At 35.0% G+C, this 10,791-nt stretch overlaps 1 protein-coding gene across 1 annotated transcript; it reads right to left on the bottom strand.

Moving 5' to 3' along the window:
• Positions 1-7,805: 7,805 nt before the first annotated feature.
• Positions 7,806-9,818, bottom strand: LOC137716316 (heavy metal-associated isoprenylated plant protein 3). Its single transcript, XM_068455754.2, has 5 exons — positions 9,663-9,818; positions 9,376-9,559; positions 8,804-9,018; positions 8,605-8,692; positions 7,806-8,496 (listed from the first exon to the last, which is right to left on the bottom strand). The coding sequence occupies exons 1-5, from the start codon at positions 9,669-9,671 to the stop codon at positions 8,087-8,089; spliced, it is 906 nt and encodes a 301-aa protein (XP_068311855.1). The 5' UTR covers positions 9,672-9,818; the 3' UTR covers positions 7,806-8,086.
• Between the last annotated feature and the right edge of the window lie 973 nt (positions 9,819-10,791).

The following is a 10,791-nucleotide window of genomic DNA, read 5'->3' as shown; positions in this document are numbered from 1 at the left end:
GATTTTGCTTTGATCTCTTTAAATTAATCCTTGTGGAGAACGACCTTGCTTGAGCCAATTATACTACAATAACCTTGTTTCTCTTGCAAGTATTTTAGGTGTTTTTAACCCTTTTACGCAGGTGGTAAAAATCCTATCACTGCTCATCCTTGAATAGTCAAGTATTGTTGATAAAGTTTTGATGGTGACGAAATGATGAAGGTCATTTTGCTTTTCTTTTTTGCATGCATGTGGCTAACTTTTGGGAGTTTCTTTGCCCTCAACCCTTCATCATCATGAGCAACGTATGCATGATTCCATTGATAAACTGAATATTTATCCACGGAAAAGGATCCTCGCCAGATTATTTTCTTATGAATCCTAAGGATTTCGTGATCATGATCGTTTATTGTATATTAGACGATCAAAAATTATTTTAAAATTTAAAATTTAAAATTAAATATAAATAGTTCTTAACGAAAATTAACTGCACGATATATGATAAACGATCACGATCACGAAATCCCTAAAATCCTTGAGAAAATGATCATCGCCGGATCTTTTTCCTTTATCTACAATGCCTTTCCCAATTTTCTCAAACATTTGATTGGTAATTGATCCAACCAATGAAAATTCAACCTGCTTTTAGGTGATCTCAGCAATTAAAAAACAATAAATTATTTGCATCGCAATTCTAACCAAAACTTAAACTTTTATAATGTCCAATCGAATTCACCCAAATTACAAGACATAAGACTCCTTTTAAAACATCAGTTAAAAGAGATGGATTGTCTGCGTTCTAATTTCTATACTTTTTCCATACCTTTTTGTTCATGTGATTACAATTAAGCCATGTAAATATTTTATATTCTTATTATTTTTTGTTTTATTATTTCTATAAAAAAAAAAATGTTGACGTTGCTTAATCGTAACCACACATCACAGGAGGGTATGAAGAAAGTATGAAAATGGAAGGGCAGACAATCCATCTCCCAGTTAAAAACCCAATAACCAACTGAAAAACTTAACCAAAATGTTGTTTCGCTTTATAAAATTGAATCCTATCTGATGAGTACATTTTCAAATTTTACCAAAAAACATATTAATCGGCAGGATTTCCCAAAAAGTGAAAATTTTGGCTTGGCAAATTAACTCTTCATACGGCAAAAGTATCGTTCTATCCGCCGGATGATAGATTGTTATGAGCCATACTTGGCATTCAGATATTCACTTGCCACGTCTCTAAAAAGATGTAATAAATTTACCCAGTGTAATTTATCTATATGTTCTAACATTTGTAGAAATAAGAAGAAAGAGTGCTTGCATAGCTGCATGGAGCACTTGAATAGCTGCATGCCTTTGGCCTTGGCATATGCTATATATGAGTTTGTTTAGAAGTACTTTTAAAATGATTAAAAGCGTTTTTGAAGAAAAAGTTTTTGGGTTCTAAAAGCACTGGAAGTGCTTTCTGCAACTTGTGCTTTTTGCATAAAGCACTTCAAGTGTTTTTCCAAGATCTACTTGCATTTTATCAAAAATGGTTCTTGAGATTGACATAATTTCTCACTTTGGTCTCTGAAATTTGAAATTGATAGAAGTGATCTCTAAGTTTGTCCACTATCAATCATTTTGGTCATTATGTGGAAAATCTCTATTAAATAAGGATAAAATGACAAAACACCCTCAACTTTTGCCAAATCATTTTGGCACATTGCTTATTAAATTTAGGATATTTTTGTCAGCTTGGTCCTTATTTAACAGAATTTTTCACAAAAAGATCAAAATAATTGATGGTGAACAAATTTGGGAACTACTTCTATGATAAATTATGCAAATATCATGGATCATTTTGGCTGAAAAACCTTTTACTAATAATTGATTCCAAACATTTTCACCAAAGGCTTCATCATTTAAAAACTTTTTTAAACAAAGCCTAAATCTTTCTCCAAACACACCATGAAAGTGAAAGAGACTTCTCCATCGCAATTGGTCATATTTTATTTCATCGACCTTTAACCTTTTGAGTCTGAATAATGCTATAGAAATTAAATTTGTAGACTAAATTTTGTAAATTAAATGACATGGAAGTGGATAATTGGATTATTACTTAAACATTGATAAGAGTGCTCATATCATATTGGTGATACATCATTTAATTTACAAATTTAGTCTCCCTAACATTACTTTTGAATTTTGACACGGCCTACAAAATGCTCACTCTCACACATGGGTTTGAGCTCATGCTTGATCGCGTCAAAGAAAGAAGATTCCAATTATCAAAGGGAACCCTTTGATCACATGCATTTGGAAACTGGAATCTCAACACCCCCAAAATAATATAATTAAATTATATGCTCGGTATATTTTGAATAATACAAAAATGGAAGAAAAAAAAAGGGGGAAAAAGGCACTACACGTCCATTTCTTTAACTTTATTTTTATTTTTTAAATACTAGTATGCATACATACAAGAAAATATTTTCTCCGTGAAGTTGACTACTTGTGAGGTTGTTGCCTAGGTAGATTATTCATACAATTAATTCTCTTACTGTATTTCCTTCAATTATATATTTGGCTCTCTACCCAGCATTACTCTTTGATGTAAAATAATAAATTACATAAATTTATTCAAAATCTTGAGTGGTTATCAAATTAGTCTCAAACTTGTAAAACTTTTAAAACTCGTATAATACCTCACATATATAAACAACTTTGTTGCTCCAGTCCGTTAACCCATAGAAAAGGCTTGTCTTGGCATTTCTCGTTGTAGTTTTTATTTTCACTTTTTTTTCTTCTGAAAACTAAAAAATCTTTTGGTAATTACCTTTAGATTTACTGTTTGGTGTTTTAAAATTCTGGTTTAAGTTTTTCATTTTTTTAAATAAAAATTAAAATAATTACCAAACAAATTTCAATTTAAAAAAAATAAAAATTAAGAATTAAAACTGAGATTTTTTGGTACATCGATATTTTTACACTAAGGTTTTTTAATGCATCAATATTTTTACACTAAGGGGAGATAGAGTTCGGCTAAGCCACAATGGTCAGCCTAATTTGGTATCGAATTCGCCATTCACAAGATTCGAACCTAAGACCTCTCACTTCCAAGTGAAGATGAATACTACTAGACCGTAATACTTAGTGGCAGAATTAAAATTGAGATGATTCTTATAAATGGACTAGGTAATAGTGAATAATAGATAATATGTTAATTCATGAAAGAAAATTTAAAATTGGTAGCAATCACAATAATGTTGGCAAAATTAATTTTGATGCTCTCCGAATCCCTTCTTCCTAATCCATCAAGTATAGAGATCCGGGCTATTGAAATTTGATCAAACGATTACAAACAGGGGCCAATTTTAAAAATTATAATAAATTTAACCGTTGGATTAAATTTCAATGATCCAAATTCTCGAACTTGATAGATTAGATGAAAGAAATTCAGAGATAATCTCTTTCCTCTTTCTCCTAGTTTTCCCTTTAGCCCACTTACCTTTCGCGAAAGTTCGTCTCCTTCTCAGAGGCAGACAAAAAGCGAGGCCATCGTTGTCACTTGACATGGGCCATGGCATGGTATGTGGCATGAAAATCGATAATGTGGATGCATGATGTAGTATGTTGCATGACACATAACCCATGAATATGAATATTCCAGTCGTCCTTTTAAGAATTTTTACAGGGTCGTGACTCATGATGGACCGCACACCACATGACCTTGTAATGCAAGCTCGTGTGTCTCCTTAATTTACACTTGCAAGAATGGTATGAAATATCCTTCGATCATCCCTACGTTTTGTAACTGTGTCGCTCTCCCGCTTAGCTAAGTTTGGTTTTCAGTTTATACTTTTATATACAGTTTGGTTCGAGGAACCTCGTGATGTTATATGAAGTGTTCTTTTTCGAGGCTCATTTTGTAATTGAAATTATTAATACTAGCTGAGATAGTAATTAGCAAATGTGATTATTAATACTAGCTTAATAATCACATTAACTTGAGTGTGCCTTGAACTCAATTTATGATTTTTCTTATGAGTATAATTTAATCAAGAATTCCTATTTAATGTTGTTTATAATTTTTTTGTTGAATACGAAATTAATATATTTAACCAAGGGGTGAGAATTTTGAGTTAGTTCATAAATATAAAATAGGTTAGTCTCTCATAATATTTGGTATCGAACTTTTCAACCACAAAAAGTCGAAAGCATGTAGATGTAGAAAACTGAATCCAACAAAAAAAGACGTAAGAAACCGAAAAACAAATTTATTCAATCCTTAATTAAAATAGACATCAAGAGAAAAAAGTTGAGAAATTTGACCAAAACATGATCCTTATACACCCTCTTTAGATGAGTTAATCATTAATTATCAGTTGATCACGCGGTTAATAATTAATTTTGGCTATAATTTACACAATTTTCTATGAAAAGAAATCTTTATTATTGGCCTAGGTATTTGAGAATTCAATCTTTTTCCTTTCTGGGTAAGTGCTTGGTGTAGCTTCAACCTTTAGTTGTACGTTGTAACTTTATAACTTTGAAGGGAGAGGGAAAGAGTGAAAAATAAGGGAAAAAGAAAAAAGGGTGGCTAACTTTCTTTTGGAGCAAAAAGAGGGCATGCTTTGTGGGTAAGTTTGGGTTGTAAGAGTAATTAACTTAGTCCAAAACAAAATTAATTTGATTTTGTTTTGTGTGTGGGCGTCCGATTGTGTTTCTAGAGCCCTCCCCACTGGATTTAAAGGGTAATTTACGAAGAAAAAAAAACTTAATGTACTGGAAATGCGGTTCAGTGAATTAAGTGTAATAATAAAATTGGTTGAAAACTTGAATTTTTTTTTAACTAATTATGCTATTATATTTAATATACCAAAATCGTGTGTCTGACAAACTAAAAAACCGCTCATAACCTACCACTACGGATGTACGTACCTACGAGGAAATGTCGTTTATACCATGGCTCATGGTGTATGGCTAATGACCTGGTCCTATACGGAGGTACTATATAGGACACGGCACAGCAGGGGAGGAGGGACTAGGGAGGGTGAAGGGCACTTTCCTCAGACTTTGTATGTTCTCCCGCACAAAAGTCCAGCCAGCTCAGTCGTAGCCAAGCGACGCCCAATGGGACGCATCACATATAGACAAACCCAACAGGATTCTCACCGGTTTCTTTTGGTAAGAATCATGAATTCATCGTATATCGTGTGGTCAGTTTTTGTTAAGTACTATTTGTATTTGATTTTAAATAAAAATATTTAAAATAATTTATAATCGTACGATGTACGATGAACGGATATGATTCACGAATCTTTGGAATCCTCATAAAGAAAATTTGGCGAGGATATTGGATTCTGGACAAACATGCCCGTTGGCTATAGATAATTTGCTTGGCTGAAAACTGAGAAAGTAAGGCTTGTTTTAATTCGTTCCCGAGATTCCTTCTTGCAAAATCAGGCTAATGAATTGACTCTCATGGTCGTTCACAATCCCATCAAATAATTTTGGATGTACCATTTCAATGTTTATGATAAAAATGCTTTTATTGTAAACACGTTTAACTGTTTAGTAAAAACTTTAACGCTTTTTGGATAGGTTTTAAAAAAAAAAAAAAAAAACTTATATGAAACCTTTAATGAAATGCAATAAGAATTATAAGATGCGAAAACTAATGTGAATAAGTTGATTCAGTTTTCACGATATAACAATATAATTTTGAATTGAAGTCAATGTAATTGTAATTAGTTTGGTTTGATTTAACTCATTTAAAAGCCAGATATACAAGTGTTTCAATAAAAAGAAAGCTAGATATACAATTAAATCGGATATATTTTGTAATACTTGATATTTTCTTAATGTTTATCACCTTTTTACTAGTATGTTCAAACTTATACATTGATAGTCTTTATCTTCTACTAAGAACTAAATTCTGTAACCATTCTAATTTGACATCAAATTCCTGTTCGAAATATTTTGATTTTCAAGAATAAGAAGTTTCCTCCACTAATTATCAATTTACAATATAAACTTTGGTTTGATTTGTTACAGAGAGATTACGAACCAAATCGGTCACTAAATAATTAGTTTGGTTTGATTTGCTTATGCTATTAGTTTAGCGCCAACAACAAACTAAACTAAACTATAGTATTAACATTAGTTCTGTTGCAATTTAAAATCCAACCCGAACCCAATCAAACATTATACTAATCATTTAACTATTTCTTCTTGGGTCCAAAAAAAGAAAAAAGAAAAAAAAGAAAAGAAAGGAATAATTGAGTCGTTACCCTCTCAAATTTCGAACTTGAAATTGATGAACAATTATTGTGCTGTGCAGCCTCCCTCCCACGGTACTGCTCATAGTCACAGACTCACAGTGAATTGTGTCTATGGTATCGACAGAGCCAGTCCCACTCGCACAGTCGCACTTCTGCTTTGGAAATCGGCAAAATTGGACGACATTAATTGGACGCAGGAATGTTGTGACAGTATCGTCGTACGCCCACTGAAACTTACAATATTGTCTATTGAGACATTGTTTACATATTTAATTAAGAAAAGAATGAGTGCCCACATGCTGTTTAAGTGCTGATTTATTGATAATTCAGCTCTATAAACAAATATACAAATTTCAAATGAATTTACACGTGGCACCGCAATCTCAAGACAAAAAGACTTACGCATGGTACATACTTAATAACTGTCAGTAGTATGAATTTACATAAAAATTCACAAATTTCGTGCCAACGAGAACTGTTGGCAGCGAAGATCGAACTTAGATAAAAGATTAACCACAAGCACACTCTTACCATTGAACCAACCCTCGTTGGTAGTTTATGTTTAGTTTCGATTCCAAGCACGTAAACATACAACTAAAAATAATTAGAAGGGATGACTTAGGTGCACATGTGGGATGTATACAAAGAAAGTTGGACACCCTATTCATCTCCTAAAATTATGCTGGGGATGTTGCATAGGACCAAACTCATTGTTTGTTATAACTAAAAACCCTAACAAATTAAGAATACAATGCCTTAACAAAGTGATAAATAATGTTAAACCAATGTGTTCACATCTTCGTCCTCCCAACTATAAATAGAATATTCAACAACCGAAAAAAAACTATATATTATAATTAGGATTAAGCTAATTTTATATTAAGATTTCGAAATTAAGCATCTTCTAGATCAAGTGGTTGTATATCACTAAACCAAACCGCACACTACCAACATTTTCTTCCCTTTTTTAGTGCTTCGATCTCAACGGATGCAGAGTGGTTAACTGCTAATACCACTTTATTTATAATTAAACTGCACCAGCAAATCCACTTGGACACACACATTGCCCACACTGTGTGTCAAAAAAAAAAAAAAAAAAACAAGCAGCCAAATTCGTTTTTGCGAAGTATTCAATGTTTCCGTTAACTCAACTTCTAGAATTATTCAATGTTTCCGTTAACTCAACTTCTAGAATTATTAACCTCGAGAAGACAGAGTGTCTGTTTTGAAGTATTTTTAAAATTACTTGAAATTTTTAAAAAAGTTCAACATGCTTTTAATAGAAGTACTTTTATTGAAAATACTTCTAAGCAGAAATGTTTTTTATAAAAGTAGTTTCAAACAAATCCAAAATCATATTCTTGAGATAAAATCTTACACGAGAAGAGTTTGAGCATTGCTCGAGGGGACCTCAAGTGACTCCATTTCCAAACCTCCAAGTAAAAATATTAAAAGTATTTACTGTATAGAAAATTTGATATTTGATATCTAAATAGTCCTAACATTTGATTTTTCAAATTCCAAACAACATTTCCAAAAAGTAAATACTTGAAATTGTAACCAACATAGTAACATTAGCATCAATAAATCAGATCACAACCGTAGGTTAATAACAAGAAAACAAATCGTAGCGTTCCAAAACTAACATCGGAAGGGAACCCAAAAGTAGCATGTTCTATTTTCTATTAGCTAACCCGGTTCAGAGACGAACCCGACCCACCAAAATTTCTCTCATATATCTACCCCTGTCTATTCACTTATTTACACTTCCCCTTTCTTCTTCATCGTATCAACTTCTGATTAAACTCTAATCGCTTCTTAATTCAGCATTTTCTTCACATAATTGAGCAGGCATTAGGGTTCTCATCGCTGAACATCTCTGGCGGGTAGCCCATGTACATCGGTGGAGGCGGAATCGGGTTTCCGGGTGCTCCGTATCCAGGCCCGTATGCCATCTCGTATGGAATCTGCTGCCCGTACCCGGTCTGACCCGCTGGAAAATCCATCTTGTTTCCCTCAAGCTTCCCACCACCACTTCCTTCGTCCCCCTCCTTTTTCTTCTTATCTCCGCCGCCACCGCCGCCACCGCCGCCATTGTCGCCCTTCTCCTTCTCTTTCTTCGGCGGGACAATGTCGACCGACCTCTTCAGCTTCTCCTTCAAGCTCTCCGCCAACACCTTCATGTCCATCGAGCCCTTCACTGTCACCAGCTCCTTCTCCTTGTCGACGCTCATGTCGTTGTACCCTGCCGCGTCACCCACGTTAAAAATCCAAACCAAAACATTCACCGTCACAAAACCGCGGCGTTGAGAAAACAAAGTAGCAGTTAGTTAGTGGGGAAGGATAATGTCACCTTTAGTCTTGGTGACAATCTTGTGGATCTTCTTGATGCATCCCTGGCAGTGGAGGTTCAGCTTCAGAACCGCCGTCGTCACCGGAGGCTGCACGCACCCATATACAAACCCATTTAATTAAAAAATTTAATCATTGAAAATATTTAGGCAGGCGCACGTTAACAGGGCGTAGTGCTCCAGTGCGCAGTACGCACGTACCTCTTTGGGTTTTTTGTCGTCGTTGGATTTCTCCGGCTGCTTTTTCTTGGCGTCGCCGCCGTCGTCTTTGTTGGTGTCCTTTTTGGGCTGGGGGGAGACGAGGTCGACCTTCTTCTTGGTCTTGGCGGCGACCTTGTCCCGGAGTTTGGTGGGGTCCACTTTCCCGACCACCGTCAGCTTGTTCGCCTCGCTCTCTGACTTCACTGTCTCCACGTCTGTAACCAAACGACACCGTTACAAAAAAATCAAAAAATTTGTTCGAATCTGAACTTTGGACTAACCCTTAAAGCAGGAAACAGAGCATATTCGGAATCAAATTTCTTCGGATTTTTTTTGAAAAAAAATAAAATCTGGATTAAACCCAAAAACCCAGAAAAAAGAATCAAAACAGAGAAAATGGGTTTTGACGAGTGAATCTGAAATTTGTGGGAAGTAAAAAATAAAAACCCAGACGCAGAAAGCAGTAAATGAACATTTGTGTGAAAAATTTGGAGGAAATCGTGTAAAAAATAAATGGAAATCTGGAATTTGAAGGAAATGTGAGGCGTGGGTTTGAAGGATTTCTTATGTACCTCCAAAAGATTTGACGCATTTGACAATCTTAGTAGCGCAGCCCTCACAGTGCATGTCAACCTTGAGGATGACAGTGATGGGGGTTTCCTCCTTCTTCTCACCTCCGTCGCCCTTCTTCTTCTCACCACCTTCGTTGCTGGCCGCGTTGTCGCCGGCATTGTTGTTGCCGCCGCCGTTCTTCTTCTGCATTAATCCAAGAACAAAACACAAACCCATTAATCCAAACACCACAAAACCCAAAAGCATAGAGAGAGAAAGGGGGGGAGAGAGAGGAATGGAGTGCGACCTTGGCCATGGTGGGTTGGTTTTTCTCTGAGAAATTAGTCGGTTATTTTTTTTCTCTCTGGTTTTTCAGAAATTGATGAGTGGGAGAGCAAGCAGACGTTGTAAGTGTGAGAGGGTGGGGAGGGTAGTGGGTATTTAAAGGCAGAGAGAGTTGCGCGTCAGTTGTAGGATGGACGGTATTTGTATGTATGATGTGCATGTATATATGCATGGATGTCAATGTGGCATTTCCACGAGAGATTTTTCAGTGTGATCGATACACGGAATGGTACACTATGTGTCACTATAAAAATGGTAGAATATATGCGCTAAAATGTTAATAAATTAAAAAAAAAAAGATTTCTCACAATTTCTATTAAAATACGTGATGTACCACTTGTTTTCCCGTTACAACTAAAAATTTCTTTATTTCCACGTACATGTCATGTGCGTCAGGCTTGTGGGCATGTGAGTTGGGTTTCGTTTTACGCGTGGCGACCAAGGAATGAAACTTCCTTGTAATTTTGGTGAAGTTGAGGTGGGTTTTGGAGGTGGGCTGTCAGGGATTGTGTGGAAACAGCCCATAGCCCCATAGACTTTTGGTCTTCTCTGGGGTTTATTTTTATTATTATTATTTTTTTAACATCTACATATCGTATTTTATTTCTCACATATTGCTTGATAATTTTTATCTGTTAATTTTCTTTCATTCATCCGATCTCAAGGCCAAAAATTAAAAAGGTGTGTGAGAAGTAAAATGAGGTGTGTGGATATCACATCCCTTTTAACAAACGATATTATTTGCACTAAAAAGGAGGGGGTGGGCTAAGCTTCATAATAGATTAACAATAATGTAATTTAAATATGTCATTGTCGAGAATCAAATATAAGTTTTCTCACTTACAAAGAAAGATAAATACTATTAGATCGTAATACTAAGTGGTCATAAAGTTTTATTTTTGGCTGCTTTTCTCTTGGTCTTAAACATTTGTGGACCATAAAAGTCATTCGAGAGGACATTTCCAAAAATTTTCCACACCCCCACCCCCCGCCTCCTGCTAAATTCCAATTAGGAATGTGTTTCACCAAATATTTTCCAAGAATAATCACGTTGATAGGTAATTTGGTCACCATGCGACCGTTATATTAAA

This window comes from Pyrus communis, chromosome 3 (genome assembly GCF_041283825.1).
Source record: "Pyrus communis isolate YQ-2024b chromosome 3, ASM4128382v1, whole genome shotgun sequence".
Lineage (NCBI taxonomy): Eukaryota > Viridiplantae > Streptophyta > Magnoliopsida > Rosales > Rosaceae > Pyrus > Pyrus communis.
This window is presented reverse-complemented; position numbering and strand designations above follow the sequence as displayed.

Bases quoted from the DNA above. Each gene is read 5' to 3' on its own strand.
- LOC137716316 (XM_068455754.2), bottom strand. The intron at 8,693-8,803 runs GTACGTGCGTAC...GGGTGCGTGCAG, and splicing joins ACGACAAAAAACCCAAAGAG to CCTCCGGTGACGACGGCGGT. The intron at 8,497-8,604 runs GTGACATTATCC...GTGACGCGGCAG, and splicing joins GATTGTCACCAAGACTAAAG to GGTACAACGACATGAGCGTC.